This window comes from Plasmodium yoelii (assembly GCF_900002385.2).
Source record: "Plasmodium yoelii strain 17X genome assembly, chromosome: 5".
Lineage (NCBI taxonomy): Eukaryota > Apicomplexa > Aconoidasida > Haemosporida > Plasmodiidae > Plasmodium > Plasmodium yoelii.
In genome coordinates this window covers 123,330-146,405 of record NC_036177.2, presented here as the reverse complement: position 1 = coordinate 146,405, position 23,076 = coordinate 123,330, and the positions used below count along the sequence as shown (strand labels likewise).

General features: G+C 20.6%; 7 protein-coding genes across 7 annotated transcripts; all 7 read left to right on the top strand.

The window, feature by feature from the left end:
• Nucleotides 1-386: 386 nt before the first annotated feature.
• Nucleotides 387-1,536, top strand: PY17X_0500800 (PIR protein; the record flags this gene model as incomplete). The annotated part of the gene is made up of 3 exons (XM_022955146.1): nt 387-401; nt 523-1,380; nt 1,471-1,536. 3 exons carry the CDS (start codon nt 387-389, stop codon nt 1,534-1,536), a joined length of 939 nt encoding a protein of 312 aa, XP_022811612.1.
• Nucleotides 1,537-3,724: 2,188 nt separating this feature from the next.
• Nucleotides 3,725-4,919, top strand: PY17X_0500700 (PIR protein; the record flags this gene model as incomplete). The annotated part of the gene is made up of 3 exons (XM_022955145.1): nt 3,725-3,739; nt 3,877-4,764; nt 4,854-4,919. The coding sequence occupies 3 exons, from the start codon at nt 3,725-3,727 to the stop codon at nt 4,917-4,919; spliced, it is 969 nt and encodes a 322-aa protein (XP_022811611.1).
• A 2,500-nt stretch (nt 4,920-7,419) lies between these two features.
• On the top strand, nt 7,420-8,659 carry PY17X_0500600 (uncharacterized protein; the record flags this gene model as incomplete). The annotated part of the gene is made up of 3 exons (XM_723331.1): nt 7,420-7,476; nt 7,616-8,503; nt 8,594-8,659. The coding sequence occupies 3 exons, from the start codon at nt 7,420-7,422 to the stop codon at nt 8,657-8,659; spliced, it is 1,011 nt and encodes a 336-aa protein (XP_728424.1).
• Nucleotides 8,660-11,056: 2,397 nt separating this feature from the next.
• PY17X_0500500 (PIR protein) lies at nt 11,057-12,247 on the top strand (the record flags this gene model as incomplete). Its single annotated transcript, XM_022955144.1, has 3 exons — nt 11,057-11,074; nt 11,200-12,093; nt 12,182-12,247. The coding sequence occupies 3 exons, from the start codon at nt 11,057-11,059 to the stop codon at nt 12,245-12,247; spliced, it is 978 nt and encodes a 325-aa protein (XP_022811610.1).
• A 2,267-nt stretch (nt 12,248-14,514) lies between these two features.
• On the top strand, nt 14,515-15,560 carry PY17X_0500400 (PIR protein; the record flags this gene model as incomplete). Its single annotated transcript, XM_022955142.1, has 3 exons — nt 14,515-14,529; nt 14,656-15,408; nt 15,495-15,560. The coding sequence occupies 3 exons, from the start codon at nt 14,515-14,517 to the stop codon at nt 15,558-15,560; spliced, it is 834 nt and encodes a 277-aa protein (XP_022811609.1).
• A 2,273-nt stretch (nt 15,561-17,833) lies between these two features.
• Nucleotides 17,834-18,928, top strand: PY17X_0500300 (PIR protein; the record flags this gene model as incomplete). Its single annotated transcript, XM_022955141.1, has 3 exons — nt 17,834-17,848; nt 17,975-18,733; nt 18,824-18,928. The coding sequence occupies 3 exons, from the start codon at nt 17,834-17,836 to the stop codon at nt 18,926-18,928; spliced, it is 879 nt and encodes a 292-aa protein (XP_022811608.1).
• A 2,260-nt stretch (nt 18,929-21,188) lies between these two features.
• On the top strand, nt 21,189-22,344 carry PY17X_0500200 (PIR protein; the record flags this gene model as incomplete). Its single annotated transcript, XM_022955140.1, has 3 exons — nt 21,189-21,203; nt 21,338-22,195; nt 22,282-22,344. 3 exons carry the CDS (start codon nt 21,189-21,191, stop codon nt 22,342-22,344), a joined length of 936 nt encoding a protein of 311 aa, XP_022811607.1.
• Nucleotides 22,345-23,076: the final 732 nt, after the last annotated feature.

Here is a 23,076-nt window from a genome sequence, read left to right as displayed (position 1 = left end):
TTAAAATTTATACAGTATTTAAGTTTTAGGGCGTTTTTTATGTTCAATATTAAAGCATATGTATATATTTTTTAAATTCTTTATAAAATTATATCCATTTTTACAATAAATTTTACCAAGTGTTAGTAAAAATAGAAATTTTTTGTATAAAATGTATTAAGCAACACTCTATTTAAGGTAATTTATCTAAATGTCATAAAATAAGTATAATATGATTTTAGTAATACTAATGCATTATTATTTTATATGAAGTTAAAATTAATAATATATCTAACGAAATATAATTGGTATGTAAAGAGCTTAAGTAAAGATAACACATATTTATGCAATATATATAAATAACATCATCCCATATAATCTCCAAATTATAACGGAATTTCATTATAATGCCTGTTTATCTGGTATATATCCTTTTTCTTACATTATTTGTATGTTGCATTAACTATAAATTATATTAATTTTCATTTTAGTAACATTTATATTAATACATTCTTTTGTTTAATTCGTAAAATATATTCGTAGTGTGATGGAATTAATTTGATGGATCGTGGTATTCTCTTCGATCAAGCTTCTCAAAATTATACGTTAGATGGAAGTCATACCGAAATGCATTGTCCTGATAATAAGTGTGATGATGATAACAAAAAACTTAGTTCTGCTTTTATAGCATTTATAGCTTTCTTTAATGGTGCTGGTATTGATGAGAATTTAGATAGTGATAAAATTGCTGAATACGCTATTTTATGGTTAGGTCACAAACTGAATCAAAAAAAAGAAAATGAAACTACCACATTAAACGATTTTTATACTAAACATGTAAAAACAAATAGTCATTATAATCAGAAAATAAATACTAATAGTAGTAATAAGATTAAAAAGAATGATATAGAAAACAAAATAAACTCGATGAATATTGGTATTAAAGATATGTCTAATTTTTATGAAGTATTTAAATTATTATGTAAGATGGATGGTGAACTTGATCCAAAAAAAAAACCCCAATGCAATAAATGTTTAGAAAGTGCTAGAGAATTTTTTGAAAAATGTGAAAAAGTTAAAAATGCTTTTGATATTAATAAAGGAAGTTCTTATTTACAACTATTGTCTATTTTATCAAATGATTATAAAAAATTTAAAGAGAAATATAAAAAGGCTGTATGTAGTAATGTCGAATTCCTTGAAACTTGTTCACGAAGTTCAGTGACAGAAAGTCCAGTGACAAAATGTCCAGTGACAGAATGTCAAGTGACAGAATGTCCAGTGACAGAATGTCCAGTGACAGAATGTCCAGTGACAGAAACTCCACTGACAAAAAATACACTAATTACAATTGCAATTATATTTGTTGCAGCATCAATTTTATTGGGAGTTTCTTATAAGGTAAATAATAAGATATTTAAAAATTATTTTCATTATATATATGCAAACGTTAACAAAAAAATCGTACATTTTTTTAATTTTTTATATTAGTATTCGTTATTTGGATTTCGGAAACGATCTCAAAAACAACATTTAAGAGAAAAACTAAAAAAATAAAGAAGAAACTGGATCATTAATATATTATTCGAAGAGTAGTGATTATTCCAGGAATAGTAATAATGATTGATATATTTTAAGAAATTGTCTATTTCGAAGTAATTTTTGCATAATTTTTATATAGTTTTTATGTTGTCGAATCCGTATTCAGGTTAGGCTAAGTATTATATTGCATTTAATTTTTTATAACTTGAACAGTAATTAAATATATGTACCATCCCGTATGTTTAATCAAGAGATGATGCACAAATATGCACCCAAAAATGGGGATAAGCTAATATTAATTGGGTTGTATAACATTTGTTCATAAGTTATAATATATATAATTGAATGTTAATATATATTTAATATGATTAAAGTAAAATAACTATATTACATATATTAATTCATATTATGCTATATCATAATTGCCTATATAAAAGTTAATATGTGTGTATATTGAATTATGCATATCATAATATGTTTCTTTATTTGGTGAAATATTTTATTTAGTAAAGCTTATAATTTGCGTCATATTTATTTTGATTCAAATCATGTTATCCAACTGAACTGTAATAATAGATTTTCGTAAAATATCGATCGAGAATCGATAATATAACATAATCTATAAATTATTTTATGCTTCTAACATTTTTTGAAGTCGTAATTGTAGTTACTATTATCTTCTTGTATTAATAGAAGTTGTTACATACGCTTTAACTTATCATAAAGGTAGAACATTATATTAATTACTATTAATTTTTAAACTTTATATTTTGAGTTATAAATATATTATATTTTAAAATAGTTAAAAAATAAAATATAAGTATATTAATAAAGTTTAATAATATAGATATGATGCATTATTATATGCCTATACATATAATCTAGAAATTAGAAATAGTTAATATTAAAATATTGTTTTATTGTGAAACCTTCATATAATTAAATATTAATTTTATCGAAAAGACATAATAATACATTATATATTTGTTAATTATTCAATTTGGAATTTGTAGTTTTATATTCTAAAAATATGGATTAATGAAGAAAGGGTTAAATACTTAATTAATATTAAATATCATTTTATTATTCAATATTAACGCGCATTATATTATTATTGTTTTTTGTAGAATTAATAAAATATAGAATTATTAATAAATTATTTGAATGTATATACATTGATAACTAAACAAATAAAATATATAAGATAAAAATGAACTATGTAAAACATTTAGAAAATATTTATTTAAATTTATATATTAAAATAGCAATATATCTTATCTCTCTCCTCTTAAAGATAATATAACAACCTAATTAAACATAGTTTTCTATTATACTTTAAAATTTGCATCAATATTTATTTATTTGTTAATATTTACTAAGCATTATTTTAAAAATAATATGCATTCAAAGACTTATTTAAGCTTATATATAGCATACTAAGTATGGGTTCAGTTCTAATTTCCGTTTTAAAGAATGGAAAAGATGGAAAAATATATTATAAAATTATCCAATAAGGTATATTGGAATAAAAATAAAGTTATTGAGCACATTAAAATGAATTTTGAATTTATCTACATTCGTTAAAAACAATATAAATTTATATAATTGCATAGAAAGGAAACAATGCAACTTAATTTGAAAATACTATAATTTTAATAAAACATGGTATATAGTATTAGAAGTAAATATATAAAAGTTTAATATATTTAAAAAAATGACTATTTATATATTTAAGGATTATAGTAATAATATAATTTTTAATTTTTTAGATTTATACAGTATTTAAGTTTTTGAAAGACAATCATCAAAACATAAGATATAAATATATTCCATTTCTATGTTCAAAAATACTTTAAATTCTTTATAGAAGGATATATATTTTTATAATAAAGATATACCAGATGTTAGTAAGAATATCATTTTTTGTATAAAATTCATTACATATATATTTAATAAAAATTGTATTAAGCAATCCTCTAAAGTAATTTAGCTAATTATAATAAAAAGGAATAAGTCGTTTCTTTACTAATAACATTATTTTATTATTCTATATTAATTTCATTATTGAAAAACTTATAATATATTTAACTACAGATAGCTGTTATATATAGTGTTAAAGTATTTGCGTCACGTATTTGGTATAGTATATATAAAACAGCATGATTTTATTCAATTTACAAATCAAAAATAATATCCCATTATAATGGATGCCGAAGTGGTATATGAATTTTTTAATAATAATAGTTTCCTTTACATTTTTTTATATTGTATTAAATATAAATATCATTAAACTTTATTTTAATAAAATTTTTAATAATTCGCGTTTTTTTTAATTGTTTTTAAATGTTTTCATAGTGTAAAAGGTTCAAGAATGTAAGGGATTGGATTTCCGATGAATCGAAAGATAAAGAAAACTATGAAATTAAAGATGATACGTTTTTAAATAATTATTGTGAAAATAATCGATGTCAAACTGATTTCGATTTAATAAGTGCTGGATGTTTATATTTGTTGAATCAATTCTATAGCGATTCTGGTGTGTTACCCCGTCCTTCAAAAAGTAACCCCTATATTGTTGATTACATTTTGATATGGTTAAGTTATATGTTAAACCTGACCAATAGTAAAGAAAAAGACAATATAACGTCTTTTTATAATAATTACATAAATAATTGTAGTAAGTATAACACGGAAATAAGTGAATTAATGTATAATGATCATGATTATGATAATTATAAGGGTCTTATAGATAAAAGAAAGGAATTTTTGGATAAGAATAGTAATATTGTATCTAAATTTTATCAAGCACTTAAATTATTATGTAATTTGTATAATGAACTTGATTATAGCAATAAAAATTGCGAGAAATATTTGGAAGATAATAGTGAATTTTTTAAAAAATATGAAGAGCTTAAGAATGATTATGATATTACTAATAGCAGTCTATATAAAGAAATGCTGTCTACTTTATCAACTGATTATGAAAATTTTAAAAAGGAATGTAAAAATATTTTATTCTTTCTATCGAAAGAAGCAGAACAAAAATCTAAACAAACTCTTGCACGTATTTCTGGACAAGATGTAGATAATTGGGGACAATATTCTGAACAATATGTAGATGATTCTGGACAAGATGCACATAATTCTGATGTTGCATCATCAAGTTCATCGATAGTAAGCAAATTAATTCCAGTTTTATTGATATTTGGTGCAATACCAATTTTTTTAGGAATTGCTTATAAGGTAAATAATAAGGAATTAAAAAATTATTTTCATTATATATATGTAAACGTTAACAAAAAAATAATACGCTTCTTAACATTTTATATTAGTATTCGTTATTTGGATTTCGGAAACGATCTAAAAAACAACATTTAAGAGAAAAGCTAAAAAAGTAAAGAAGAAAACTGATCATTAATAAATTATTCTGAATATGACGATTGATTTATTTTAAGAAAGTGTCTATTTCGAAGTAATTCTTTATCATAGTTTTTATATTGTTTTGTGTGGTGGGTTAGGGTTGTGTTTGTGTAACCCATATTTGGGCTAGGATTAAGTATTATATTGTATTAATTTTGTACAATTTGAACACTAATTAATTATATATATATCTCTGTGTGTTTAATTACTAGATGAAGTTAAAAATTTGTAACCCAAAAGGAGCATTGTCATTAATATGAAAAGGGTTACATAATATTTTTTCATAATTTATAATATATATAATTTAGTATTCATATCGATTTAATATGAATAAAAAAATGTCTATATTGCATATATTAATTCATATTATGATATATCATAATTATTTATTATATAATCTTGTTAATCATAACTATATTGAATTATACATAACACAATATGTTTCTTTATTTAGTAAAACTTATTATTTGTGTCATTTGTTTTAATTTAAATCATATTTTGATAACCGAATAGTATAATAATTTTATATATCGGAGTATAATTATAATTTGATTCATTTGGAACAATTGTCTACATTATAATATACCTACAGGTTAATGGGAATATTTTTATTGTCAATTAAGCATATTACTAATATATAATAGGTAGTCATAAAATATAGATGCATGGAATGTCGATCGAGATTCGACAATACAACAATACCTATAAAATATTAATATGTATCTAACATTTTTAATAACAATAAAAATATGCATAATAATAACAAATTACATTATAAAAATATGTATACTATCCTTTTATTTTTCAATTGTATTTAGTATCATTTTATGCTAATATTTTAAATTCAAATTATAGAAATAGTTCTATTTACATTAATTTATTCCCCATAAAGGTATAATATTAAACTATTAACTATTTATTTTTAAACTTCATAGTTTTGAGGTATAAATAAATTATATTTCAAAAAATAAAAAAAATAAAATATAAGTATATTAATAAAATTTCATATCATATTTTGTTCAATAATTATAAATAAGATTATAGATATAATGCGTAATTATTATGACTATACATATAATTTAGTAAAATATCAATAATTAATATTGAAATATTGTTTTATTGTGCAAACTTCATATAATTAAACATTAATATTATCGAAAAGACATATAATACATTATAAAGGTATCAATTTTATATATTTGTTAAAGACCCAAATTGAGCTATGTAGTTTTATATTTTAAAAAACTGGATAATAGAGAAAAGGATAAAGACTCAATTCATGTTAAATGACATTTTGTTACTCCATATTAACGCGTATTATATTATTGGTTTTTATTGAATAATAATTTTTTAATTTAAAACAACATTACGTTATCATAGAATTAATAAAATATAGATTTTTTAATAAATTATTTGAATGTATATACATTAATAACTATAACAATAAAACATATAAGATAAAAATGAACAATGTAGAACTGTTAGCAAATATTTATCTAAATTTATATATTAAAAGAGAAAATATATCTTATCTCTCTCCTCTTAAAGGTCAATATGATAACCTAATCAAACATAGTTTTATATTATACTTTAAAATTGCATCAATACTTATTTATATGTTATATATTTAATATTAAAAGAAAGGCATAGTAAATGTTTAATATTTACTATTTATTATTTTAAAAACAATTTACATTTAAATACTTATATAAGATTTTAAATAACATAATAAGTATGGGTTCATTGCTAATTGTTATTTTAAAGAATGGAAAGGATGGAAAATATATCATAAAACTACCCAATAAAGTATATTTCTAAAATGAAATATGTAGGAATAAAAATAAAATTATTGAAAATGTTAAATATAATTGGAATGAATATATATTAAATAAAAACAATACAATTTATGTATATGCAATTAAAAAAGTGAACAATGCAACTTATTTTGTAAATGTTATAATTTTAGAAAAGTCTGTATTATATGTTATAAGAAACAAGTATATAAAAAATTAATCTATCTTATTAAATAACTATTTATATGCTTTTAAGGATTATAGTAATGATGGGTTTCTTAATTGTTTCGATTTTTTCAGTATATTAGTTTTTGGATACCATTTATTAAAACAAAAGATATGACGTTGTTTATTTTTTAAATTAAAACATATGTATAAGACAATATATCTTTAATTCCTTAAAATGTTGCTTAATTTTTATAATAATGTTCATATGAGTGTTATTAAGGACAATAATTTATGTAAAATTGTATTATATATACATATGGTAAAAAATGTATTAAACATCCCCCAAAATAAGGCGATTATCTAACTACAATAAATTATATATTGTTCCATATTATCTTTAAATTATTATTAAAAATTATAATAACATGTTTAACTAAAAATAATTGATATATAAAACTCAAATATTTGTATAACCTATTTTGACACAGATTATACATTTTATATAAAAAAGGCTATCATGACAGAAGATCATAAGAATAACAAAGAATACGCCATTTTATCGTCCTCCAATATAGTACGTACATTTTTTTTAATAAAATTTGCATCTTCTTACATTTATTGATGTTATATTACTTATAAATTAATAGTAAAATTAGCATTATCAAAATATCGTTGATATTTATTTTTATTTGTTTTTTTAAATGGACTCTTAGTGTGATACGTTTGATACTTTAAGGAGATTTTTTCCTGATGAATTGAACAATTTTGGAGAATATATTATCAATGGTGGACAATACAAAAAACATTTTTGTAAATCAAACTGTACCGATATAGATAAAATTAATGGTTATATCTTATGGTTATTCAATAGTATTTTAAATGGTATATATAATTGTGATTCTAAAGAAAGTTGTATTACCGTGGCTTTTGTATATATATTGGGGTGGCTAAGTTATAAGTTAGATCAAAAAACAGAAAACAGAGTCATCAAATTAAACGATTTCTATAATATGTATATAGCAAATGGGAATGAGTATAAAAAGTCTATAGATAATGATACGGAATATAAAACTTATAAGGATATTATAGATAAAAATAAGAAATTGATGGATATTGATATTAAAGTTATATCTAAATTTTATTATGCATTTAATAATTTGTGTAAAATGTATACTGAGCTTTCAAAGGCGAAGAATAAAAGCGAGGAATATTTAAAATATGTTAATAATTTTGTTGATAATTATAATACTCTTTTTAATGATAAAAACGCTAATTTATTTAAACGAGTACTGTCTGCTGCATCATACGATTATAATTATATAAAAAATACATTAAATGTTGAATCTATAAAGAATAAAATTCCAGAGCTTTCAAATGAAAGAACAGCACCACAAGCTTCTGGATCAAGTTTTAAAGGAACACAAATGGATGACTCCTCGAGTGGAACATCAACATCAGATTCTGAAACTAAAGTATCAGAAACTGAAAATGAATTATCAAATTCTGAAACGGCAAAATCAATTCCATTGGTAATAAACAAACTGATTCCAATTCCATTTATATTTGTTGTAACATTAATTTTATTAGGAATTGTATATAAGGTAAATAATAAGTCAATTAAAAAATATATTCAGTACTGAGAAATTTGTGAATATAAATAAATTATACAATTTTTTAAATTTTTATATTAGTATTCGTTATTTGGATTTCGGAAGCGATCTCAAAAACAATATTTAAGAGAAAAGCTAAAAAAATAAAGAAGAAAACTGACCATTAATATGTGATTCAAAGAGTAGTGATTATTTCAGGAATAGTAATAATGATTAATATATTTAAGAAACTGTCTATTTGTAAATAAGTAATTTTTGCATAATTTTTATAGTTTTTATATAGTTTTTATGTTATGGGCCAGAGTTGAGGTTGTGTTTGTATTTGTGTAACCCATGTTCAGGTTAGGGTTAAATATTATATTGTATTAATTTTTTACAATTTGAACACCAATTAAATATATATATCATCTCATATGTTTAATCACGAGATGAAGTTTAAATATGCAACCAAAAAAGGGACACATAACATTTTTTCCATAAAGTATAATATATATAATTGAGTGTTCATGCCGATTTAATATGATTAAAATAAAATGTCCATATTGTATATATTAATATGGATATTGATTTTATATGAATTCATATTATGATTTATCATAATTGTCTATTATATAAGTCTTGATAACCCAGAGCTATATTGAATTATCCACATCATAATATACAATACATCTCTTTGTTTGGTGAATACATTAATTTAGTAAAACTTATTATTTGCATTATTATTATTTTTATTTAAATTGTATTTTAACAACCGAACTGTAATAATAGATATTCATAAAATATCGATCTAGATTCGATAACACAACATTATCTATAAAAGGCATTTTATGCATCTAACTTTTTTAATAATCAATAAAAATGTGGATATTATTAAAAAATTAAATTATAGATATATGTATATTATCCTTTAAATTTTGATTATATATAGTATCATTTTATGCTAAAGTTTTAAATTCAAATTATAGAAATAGTTCTATATACTTTAATTTATTCCCCATAAAGGCATAATATTATATTAATCACTATAAGTTTTAAACTTATAATTATGAGGCATAAATAAATTATATTTTAAAATAGTTAAAAAATAAAATATAAGTATATTAATAAAATTTAATGTTATATTTTATTCTAATAATTATAAATAATATGATAAATAAAATTATTGTTATTATTATATGACTATACATATAATCTAATAAAATACCAATAACTAATATTGAAATATTATTTTATTGTGGAAACTTCATATAATTATATACTAATATTAATTTTATTGAGAAGGCACATAATAATACATTATAAAGGTATCAATGTTATTTATTTTGTTAAAGATCCAATTTGGTATTTGTAACTTCATGTTCTAAAAACAGGATACATGGAGAAAAGTTAAAGATTCAATTCATGTTAAATGTCATTTTATTATTCCATATTAACGGGTATTATATTATCATCATTTTACCATAGAATTAATAAAATATAGAATTTTTAATAAATTATTTGAATGTATATACATTGATAACTATGCCAATAAATATATAAGATAAAAATGAGCACTGCAGAACATTTAGAAAATATTTATCTAAATTTATATATTAAAAGAGTAAATATATCTTATCTCTCTCCTCTTAAAGGATAATAAACCAACATAATTACGCATAGTTTTCCATTATACTTTAAATTTGCATCAATACTTATTTATGTGGTAATGTTTAATATATGCTAAGTATGATTTTTAAAATAATATCCATTCAAAGACTTATTTAAGCTTATAAATAGCATAATAAGTATGGGTTCAATACTAATTGTTGTTTTAACAGTGGGAAAATATGCAAACTTTATTACAAAATTGCCCAATAAAGAATATTTCTAAATTGGAATATGTAGGAATAAAAATAAAGTTATAGAACTCATTAAAATGTATTATGAATTTATCTATATTCATTAAAAATGATATAAATTTATGTAATTTGGATAGAAAATGGAACAATGCAACTTTGTAAATATTATAATTTTAGAAAAGTCTATATTATATATTATAAGAAACAAGTATATAGTATTTAATATATTTTAAAAAATATACTAATAATAGATTTATTAATTTTTATACATTCACATGTTCAGGGGTATAAATATATTTATTAAAGCATGAGAAATAAATTTGTATTTTTCTATATTGAGACATAATATAAGGGAATGTACTTTAAACTCATTACAAAATTATTTAAGTTTTTATAATAAGATTAGAATGGATATTATTAATAATCATAAATTTAAGCATAAATTATGTTATACATATGAGCAAAATGTATTAACATATTTAATTTAAGGCAATTTAGCTGATTTCAATAAATTATATATAAATTTACTATGGTGTTACTATTGTATTATTACTTTGCATTAATCTTAATTTAATATAAAATAAAATGTGGTTAACTACAGATAATTGTTATATAGAGAATATAATTTTATGTACCCTATTTTGATGCATTATATATGAAACTAATATGATGTTCTTAGTTTATAGTTCAAAAATAAATTTCCAATATGTTAAATAGTAGAGTGGTACATACAGTTTATTGAATAAAAATGTTTTTTATTACACATTTTTAATATTGTTTTATCTATAAATTAATAATATTTTCATTTTAATAGACATTTTTATTTTATTTTTTAAAATTGTTTCTTAGTGTGGAGAGTTTGAAAGTATATGGAAGCTTTTTCCAGATGATTTAAATGCATCTGGAGAATATTATGTTGGTGGTGGAACGATCAAAAACTACTGCCCTAATAGAAAATGTGACAGCGATATCAATAAGATTGATGCTGGGTGTTTATGGTTATTTAATCAATTTTATGGAAAACCATATAATTTTTCGAATTATGCAGATGACAATATTGGTATTGTTGTATTTATTATGATATGGTTAGGCTATAAATTAAATAAAATGTTAAATAAAGAATTTCCCAATTTAAAAGATTTTTATAGTAAGCATATACAAAATACCAATGAGTATAATAAGACTATAGATGATGTTGAGAGGTATATAAGTTATATTGATCTTATAAATAAAAACGATTATGTGATAAATATTTCTAATGAAAATATGTCTAAACTTTATGATTTATTTAAAAATTTGTGTAAAATGTATAATGAAATTTCAAAGACGAGCGACGATAGAAAAAATTATTCAAAATATGCTGAAGAATTTGTTAAAAAATATAAAGATCTTAATGGAGATTCTAATAATGTTGAAGGAAGTTCATATAACCAAATATTGTCTACATTATCAAGTGAATATACTTATTTTAGAAATAGTTACGTTAAATCTATTAAACAAGGTACAATTCCAGAACTTATAACGGAAAAAACTCCACAAATTTCTGTATCAAATCATGAAGGGATACAAGATGTCTCATTGAGTGAAACGTCAGTATCAAGTTCTGAAACTGAAGTATCTATTTCCAAAGATAAAGTATCAGATTCTGATTCAGGATCACCAAGTTCATCGATATTAAATAAATTAATTTCAATTCCATTTATATTTGTTGCAACATTAATTTTATTAGGAATTGTATATAAGGTAAATAATAAATCAATTAAAAAATATATTCAACACAGTAATTCTTGAATATAAATAAATTATACATTTTTTTAAATTTTTATATTAGTATTCGTTATTCGGATTTCGGAAACGGTCTCAAAAACAACATTTAAGAGAAAAGCTAAAAAAATAAGGAAGAAAGTGGATCATTAATTTATGATTCGAAAAGCAGTGTTATTTAGGAATAGTAATAATGATTAATAAATTTTAAGAAACTGTCTATTTGGAAATAAGTATTTTTTTGTCATAATTTTTATATAGTTTTTATGTTGTGGGACCCATAGTGGGTTAGGGTTAAACATTATATTGCATTTAGTTTTGTATAATTTTAAAATTAATTAAATATATGTATCATCCCATATGTTTAATCTCGAAATGATGTCTAAATATGCAACCAAAAGGGGTACTGCCATTAATATAAAAAGAGCCACATATAATTTTTTCATAAGTTATAATATATATAATTAAGTGTTAATATTGGTATTGGCTATATATGAATTCATATTATGCTATATCATAATTGTCTATTATATAAGCATTGATAACCCATAGTTATATTGAATTATGCATATCATATTATATTTCTTTATTTGATGAAACATTTTATTTAGTAAACTTATTATTTGTATCATTTGTTTTAATTTAAATTATATTATCAAACTGAACTTTAATAATATATATTCATAAAATATAGATGCATGGGATATCGATCAGGAGTCGACAATACAACGTTATCTATAAAAGGCATTTTATGCATCTAATATTTTTAATAATACAATAAAAAATTGCATTATATATGTGTATACTATCCTTTTAACTTTCGATTATATATAGTATCATTTTATGTTAAAGTTTTAATTAATATTGATAGAAATAGGTATATATACATTAATTTATTTACTATAAAGGTATAATATTAGATTAATCGCTATTCATTTTTTAATTTTATATTTTGAGGTATACATATATTACATTTAAAATAGTTAAAAGACAAAATATAAGTATATTAATAAAATTTAATGATATAGTTTGTTATAATCGTTATAAATTATATTATAGATATGATGCGTTATTATTATATGCCTATACATATAATCTAGTAAATTACCAATAATTAATATTAAAATATTGTTTTATTGTGGAAAATTCATATAATTAAATATTAATATTATTGAAAAGACACATAATAATAGATTATAAAGGTATCGATGTTATATATTTTTTTAAAGATCCAATTAGGGATATGTGGTTTAATATTCTAAAAATATGAATTAATGGTGAAATGGTTAAAGACGCAATTCATGTTAAATGTCATTTGATTATTCCATATTAACGCATAATATATTGTCGCTGTTTTATAATAGAATTAATAAAATATAGAATTTTTAATAAATGATTTGAATGATATACATTAACTATAACATTAGAATATATAAGATAAAATTATGTATAATATTTAGCAAATGTTTATATAAATGTATATATTAAAGGCTAATATATCTTATCTCTCTCCTATTAAAGGGTAAAATAATGACATAATCAAACATAGTTTTCTATTATACTTTAAAATTTATATAATAGTTATTTATATGTTAATATTTAATATCTACTAAGTATATTTTAAAAACAATATGAACTTAAAGACTTATTTAAGCTTATAAATACGGGTTCAGTGCTAATTGTCGTTTTAAACCTTGGAAATTATGCGTAAAATATATTATAAAATTACACAATAAGGGATACTTACAAATTGAAGTATATGGGAATAAAAATAAAGTTATTTAACGCATTAAAATTATTTTTTAATTTATCTACATTCATTAAAAACAATATAAATTTATGTATTTTGCATAGAAATGGAACAATTCAACTTATTTTGTAAGTGTTATTTTAGAAAAGACTGTATTATATATTATAATAAACAAGTATATAAGTATTTAGTCTATCTTATTAAATAATTATTTATATACTTTAAGGATTGTAATAATAATAACTTTCTTAAATTTATATATTTATGCATTATTTAAGTTTTATGACGTCATTTATCTTCGATATTAAAGCATATATATAAGTATATATTTGTTAAATTCATTATAAAAGTATATTAATTTTTATAATAAAGTTACACCATATGTTAGTAAGATAGCATTTTTTGTATAAAATGTATTATGCAACCCTCTATTTAAGTTAATTTAGCTAATTTCCATAAAATAAATATAATATGATTTTGGTAATACTAATGTATTATTATTTTATATGAAGTTAAAATTAAGAATAATATGTCTAACGAAAGATAATTGCTATGTAAAGAGCTTAAGTAAATATAACATATATTTTATACAATATATATGAATAACATCACCCCGCATAATCTCCAAATTATAACAGAATTCCATTATAATGTTTAATGAAGTGGTATATATCTTTTTTCTTATATTATTCGTATGTTGCATTCCTATAAATTATATTAATTTTAATTTTAATTTTAGTAATATTTATATTAATACATTCTTTTGTTTAATTCGAAAAATATATTCGTAGTGTAAATCAATTAATACGATCGATGAATATTATGCTGGTGATCTGAACATCGCGGGAGAAAAAAATTCTAGGAATTTATTAAATTTCTTAATCTCTAATAATAACTGTAGTAGTGATGACCCCAAAATTATCTCTGATTTTATAGCATTGCTAATTTTATTTAATGGTATTGGTAGTGATGAGAATTTAGATAGTGATAAACTTGTTGAATACGCTATTTTATGGTTAAGTTATAATATAAATCAAAAAAAAGGAAATGAAACGACCAGATTAGACGATTTTCATAGTGAACATATAAAAAGAAATGATTGTTATAATGAGAATATATCTGCTGATAGTAATAGTGGTAATAAGATTTATATGGAAGTTATAGATACAAAAATAGAATCGATGAATATTGACATTAAAGATATATCTAATTTTTATGATGCATTTAAATCATTATGTAACATGTATAGTGAAATTGGTGCAGAAGACTACCAATGCAACAAATGTTTAGAAAATGCTAGAGAATTGTTTGAAAAATATGAAAAACTTAAAAATGCTTTATATATTGATAAAGGAAGTTCTTATTTACAACTATTGTCTAGTTTATCAAATGATTATAATATTTTTAAACAGGAATATAATATTAAGTGTGGTAATGACTCATCATTTGTAGCTTGTCCACGAAGTTCAATAATAAAAAATATACTAATTACAATTGCAATTATATTTGCTGCATCATCGATTTTATTGGGAGTTTCTTATAAGGTAAATAATAAGGAATTTAAAAATTATTTTCATTAAATATATGCAAACGTTAACAAAAAATAATACATTTACCATTTTTATGTTAGTATTCATTATTTGGGTTTCGGAAACGATCTCAAAAAAAAAAATTAAGAGAAATGCTAAAAAAATAAAGAAGAAACTGATCATTAATATATGATTCGAAGATTAATAATGATTAATATATGTTAAGAAGCTGTCTATTGGGAAATAAATAATTTTTGCATAATTTTTATATAGTTTTATGTTGTGGAACCCATATTCGGGTTAGGGATAAATATTACATTACATTTAACTTTTTATAACTTAAACACTAATTTAATATATGTATCATCCCGTATGTTTAATCACAAGGTGAAGTTCAAAATATGTACCCCCCAAATGGGTACTTCTATTAATATGAAAAGGGCTACATCGTATTTTTTCATAAGTTATAATATATATAATTGAATGCTTATGCCGATTTAATATGATTAAAATAAAATTTCTATATTACATATATTAATTCATATTATGATATATCATAATTGCCTATTATATAAGTATTGATAACCCAGAGCTATATTGAATTATGAATGTCATAATATGTTTTTTTATTTAATGAAAATTTTATTTAGTAAAACTTATAACTCGTATAATATTTATTTTAATTTAAATCATGTTATCTAATGAACAGTAATAATAGATATTCATAAAATATAGGTGCATAGACTATCGATCGAGAATCGACAATGTAACATAGTCTATAAAATATTATTATGCTTCTAACATTTTTTGAAGTTTTAATTGTAGTCACTATTATCTTTTTGTATTTAACATTTGTATCAAAATTAATTAGTATTAATAAAAATCGCTTTATGCTCCTTAATTTATTGCCATAAGATATAATAATAGATTAATCACTATTAATTTTTAAACTTTATATTTTGAGGTATGAATAAATTGAAAATATATTATAAATAGTTATTTGAAAAAATATAAGTATATTAAGTTTAATATCATATTTTGTTATAATAATTTTTCTAATAATTATAAATAATATGGTAGATAGAATGCATTATTATTATATGCTTATACATATAATCTAATAAAATACTCTACCAATAACTAATATTGAAATATTGTTATATTTTGAAACCTTCATATAATTAAACATTAATATTATCGAAAAGACAAATAATAATGCATTATAATGATATAATTTTTATATATTTGTTAAATATCCACTTTGGGATATGTGGTTTTATATTATAAAAATTTGGATCCATGGAGAAAATGATAAAGACTTAATTCAAGTTAAATGTCATTTTATTATTCTATATTAATGGATATTATACTATCAATGTTTAGCGAATCGTATTTAATTACAAACAACATTATGTTATCATAGAATTAATAAAATATATAATTTTTAATAAATTATTTGAATGTATATGCATTAATAACTATAACAATAGATTATATAAAATAAAAATGAACAATTCAGAACATTTAGAGAATATTTATACAAATTTATATATTAAAAGAGCAAAGATATCTTATCTCTCTCCTCTTAAAATGAAATATAATAACTTAATTAAACATAGTTTTCTATTATACTTTAAAATTTCCATTAATACTTATTTATATGCTAATATTTAATATTTACTAAGTATTATTTAAAAAACTATTTACATATAAAAACGTATTTAAGCTTACAAATACAGGTTCAGTGCTATTGTTTTAAACCGTGAAAATTATGCGTAAAATATATTATTGTAAAATTACTCAATAAGGTATATTTATAAATTGAAGTATATAGAAATGAAAATATAGTTATCGGAATCAATAAAATGGATTATGAATTTATCTATATTCATTAAAAACAATATAAATGTATATAATTTGCATAGAAAATAGAAAAATGGAACTTTGTAAATGTTATAATTTAAATAAAATATTGGTATATATTATAAGAAACAAGTATATAAATATATATTTATGTACTTTTAAAAATTATACTAATAATAGATTTATTAAAGCATGAGAAAAAAAATTGTATTTTTCTATATTGAAATACACATATAAGAGGGAGTATTTTAAATTCATTACTAAACTACTTAAATTTTTATAATAAAATTATAATGGATGTTACTAATAACCATAAATTATATTATACATCTGACCAAAATGTATTAAATGTCTCCAATTTAAGGCAGGTTATTAGTTATCAAAAAAAGGAATAGACAGTTTCTTTAGTAATATTATTATTCTATATTAATTTAATTATTGAAAAACTTATAATATATTTAACTACAGACCGTTGTTATATATAGGGTTAAAGTATTTGCGTCAGATATTTGGTGCATCGTATATAAAACAGCATGATTCTACTCAATTTACAAATCAAAAATAAAATCCCATTATAATGAATAAGGAAGTGGTATATGCATTTTTTAATAATTCCCTTTACATTTTTTGATATTGACCATATATAAATATCATCAATATTTTAATAAAATTTTCAATAATACACGTTTTTATTAATTGTTTTTAAATGATTTTTTAGTGTAAAAAGTTCCAGGATTTAACGACGAATTTAGAATATGATTCGAATGATGAAAGCTATAAATTTAAAGATGATAAATCCAAAGAGTACTGTACTAATGAAAATTGTGATGACGATTTCAATAAAATTAATATTGTATGTTTATTTTTGTTTAATGAAATCTTTGGGAATTCTACCTCGTTTAGTTTTATTGCAAAAAGAAACACCAATATTGTTGAATACATTATGATATGGTTAAGTTATATGTTAAACTTTAAGAAAATTGAAGAAAATGACACTATAAAGAATTTTTATGAAGCATATATAAATAGTGATAATAGGTATATTACGGATATAAATAATGTTAGTGGCTATAAGAACTATAAGGATCTTATAGATAAAAAAGAAGATTTGATGAGTATTTATGTTAAAGATATGTCTAAATTTTATGATGCATTTGTATTATTATGTCATATCTATATTGAGGTTAATGAAGAAAGCCTAAATTGCTATAGATTTTCGAAAATAGCTAATGATTTTGCTAAAAAATATGATGAACTTAATGAAAATTATAATAATGGTAAAGGCAGCCCCTATAATCAATTATTATCTACATTATCAAATGATTATTATAATTTAAAAAATAAATGTAAAGATGATCAATCTAGCAACTTTCCATCACTTCCAACATATTCACGAAGATTAGTAATAAAAAACACACTAATTTCAATTGGATTTATATTTGTTGCCGTATCAATTTTCTTGGGAATTGCATATAAGGTAAATAATAAGTCAATTAAACAATATATTCAGCACTGGTTAATTTGTGAATATAAATAAATTATACATTTTTTTTAATTTTTATATTAGTATTCGTTATTTGGATTTCGGAAACGATTTCAAAAGCAATGTTTAAGAGAAAGAATAAAAAATATAAAGAAGAAACTGATCATTAATATATTATTCGAAGAGTAGCGATTATTCCAGGAATAGTAATAATGGTTGATATATTTTAAGAAATTGTCTATTTCGAAGTAATTTTTGGTAACAATTTTTGCATAATTTTTATATAGTTTTTATGTTGTGGAACCCATATTCGGGTTAGGGCTAAGTATTATATCTTTATTTAATTTTTTATAATTCGAACACTAATTAAACATACGTATCATTCCGTATGTTTAATCACGAGATGATGTTCAAAATATGTACCCCCCAAATGGATACTTCCATTAATATGAAAAAGGCTATATCACATTTGTTCATAAGTTATAATATATATAATTGAGTATTAATATATATTTAATATGATTAAAGTAAAATAACTATATTACATATATTAATTCATATTATGCTATATCATAATTGCCTATATAAAAGTTAATATGTGGTTATATTGAATTATGCATATCATAATATGTTTCTTTATTATATGAAAATTTTATTTAGTAAAACTTATTATTTGTATGATATTTATTTTAATTTAAATCGTATTTTTATAACCGAACAGTATAATAATTTTATTATCAGAGTATAATTAAATTCGATTAATTTGGAACAATTGCCTACATTATAATATACCTTCATATTAATGATTATATTTTTAATATTAATTAAGCACACTACTACTGTATAATAGATAATTATAAAATATAGATTCATGAATATCGATCGATAATCGACAATATAACATAATCTATAAATTATTGTTATGCTTCTAACATTTTTTGAAGTTGTAATTGTAATTACTATTATCTTCTTGTATTAATAGTAGTTTATTTGTACGCTTTAATTTATTTATCATAAAGGTAGAACATTATATTAATTACTATTAATTTTTAAATTTTATATTTTGAGGTATAAATATATTATATTTTAAAATAGTTAAAAAATAAAATACAAATATATTATTAAAGTTTAATATTATAGATATGATGCATTATTATATGCCTATACATATAATCTAGAAATTACAAATAGTTAATATTGAAATATTTTTATATTGTGAAACTTTCATATAATTAAACATTAATATTATCGAAAAGACATAATAATACATTATATATTTGTTAATGATTCAATTTGGAAATTTTAGTTTTATATTCTAAAAATATGGATTAATGGAGAAATTGTTAAATACTTAATTAATATTAAATATCATTTTATTATTCCATATTATATTATCATAGTTTTTTGTAGAATTAATAAAATATAGAATTTTTAACAAATTAGTTGAATGTATTTACATTGATAACTATACAATAAAATGTATAAAATAAAATGAATTATGTAGAACATTTAATGAATATTTATTTAAATTTATATATTAAAATAGCAATATATCTTATCTCTCTCCTCTTAAAGGTAATATGACAATCTAATTAAACATAGTTTTCTATTATACTTTAAAATAATATTAATATATATTTATATGTTAATATTTACTAAGCAATATTTTAAAAATAATATGCATTCAAAGACTTATTTAAGCTTATAAGTACGGGTTCAGTGCAAATTGCTCTTTTAAAGAATGGAAAATATGCATAAAATAGTTTATAAAATTGCACAATAAGATATACTTCTAAATTGAAGTATATAGGAATAAAAATAAAGTTATCGAACTCATTAAAATGGATTATGAATTTATCTACATTCATTAAAAACAATATAAATTTATATAATTTGCATAGAGATGTAAATAACATAACTTAATTTGAAAACATTATAATTTTAATAAAGCATTGTATATAGTATTAGAAGCAAATATATAAAAGTTTAATATATTTAATGGATTATAGTAATAATATAATTTTTAATTTTTTATATTGTGCAGTATTTGAGTTTTATGACGTTGTTTGTGTTCTATATTAAAGCATATGTATATATTTTTTAAATTCATTATAAAAGTATATTCATTTTTATAATAAAGTTATACCATATTTTATTAATAATAATAATTTTTGTATAAAATGCATTATATATACATATGGAAAAGGTGTATTAAGAAACCCTATATTTAAGATAATTTAGCTAATTTTCATAAAGTATAATATTATTTTAGTAATACTACTATATTATTATTCTATATTAATTTAATTATTGAAAAACTTATAATATATTTAACTACAGACAATTGTCATATATAGGATTAATGTATTTGCGTCACATATTTGGCGCAGCGTATATTAAACAGCATGATTCTACTCAATTTACAAATATAAAATAAAACCCCATTATAATGAATAAGCAAGTGGTATATGCATTTTTTAATAATAATATTAATTTCCTTTACATTTTTTGATATTATATATATATCATTAAACTTTATTTTAATAAAAATTTCAATAATACATATTTCTTATAATTGTTTTTAAATGTGTTTCTTAGTGTAAAACGTTACATGAAGTAAAGGAATGGTTTTTTAATGAATCGGGCAGTAATGGTGATTATCAACTTATAAATGTTGAACATCTCAAAAAGAATTGTATTAGTAAATGTGATAGTAATTTCGATAAAATTGATGCTGTATGTTTATATTTGTTGGATCAATTCTATAAGCATGAGGGTTTGCTACCCTCTCCTTCAAAAAGTAACCCCAATATTGTTGATATCATTTTTATATGGTTAAGTTATATGTTAAACATGGATAAAACTATTAATTACGACGGTATAAAGTATTTTTATGAAAATTACATAACGAAACGTAGTATATATAAGGATTATATAAATGGGTTAACTGATTATGATAATTATAAGGATCTTATAGATAAAAGAAAGGGTTTTTTGGATATGGATAAAAATATTGTATCTAAATTTTATGAAGCATTAATATCATTATGTAAATTGTATAATGAACTTGGTGATGAAAATAAAAATTGCAAGAATTATTTGGATGATAATAATGAATTTATTGAAAAATATAATAATCTTAATGAAGATACTAGTATTAATAAAAATAGTTATTATAGTGAAATATTGTCTACTTTATTAAATGATTATAATGATTTTAAAAGGGAATGTAAAGATATTTTATCCTCTTCATCAGAAGAAACAAAACAAAATCCTAGACTAATTCCTGGACAAGATTCTGGACAATATTCTGGACTATATTTGGGACTAGATTCTGAACAAGAATCTGAATCGAGTTCTGAAGTTACATCATCAAGTTCATCGATAGTAAGCAAATTAATTCCAGTTTTATTGATACTTGGTGCAATACCAATTTTTTTGGGAATTGCTTATAAGGTAAATAATAAGGAATTAAAAAATTATTTTCATTATATATATGCAAACATTAAACAAATTATATGTTTTTTAAAATTTTATATTAGTATTCATTATTTGGATTTCGGAAAAGAGTTCAAAAACATTTAAGAGAAAAGCTAAAAAAATAAAGAAGAAAATGGATCATTAATATGGGATTCAAATAGTGACTATTTCAGGAATAGTAATAATATTAATATATTTTAAGAAACTGTCTATTTGAAAATAATTTTTTACCATAATTTTTGAACATAATTATTGGGTCTATAATAATAATTAAATAATATAACCAATAATATATAATGTTATATATATAGTTATAACATTTTTATACTGTTTTTGTATATTTTTTAAACAGTTTTTATGTAGTGGTTCAGGGTTGTGTTTGTGGACCCCATATTCGGGTTAGGGTTATGTGTTACATTGCATTTAATTTTGAATATTTTTTTATAATTTGATAACATTTATTAGTTTAAAGAATTGTTTTAAATATATATAGGAAATAAGATATAATAATATGTATAAGTTGTAGTTTTTAATATTTATATTAAGTCTAAATATGTAAGAGAAAAAATAAGGATGAAAATAACTATGAAAAGGAACGAGTAAAGTAATATATTTTGACAAACTATAAGAATTGCATTTCGTGTTAATATAACTTATGGTAAATCCGATGAATTATTTACTTTTTGTATTTTATTGTTAATTTTGTGTTAATGGTTTATGGGTCAATCGGTTGAATATTGGAATAGATATAGAAAGATTATTCCAAAGTATCGATTTGATCCAAAAAGTAAACGTTGATTTAAATGTTAACAATGTATAATATAATAAAATGGGGGAGATGGAATGGAATTGGAAGA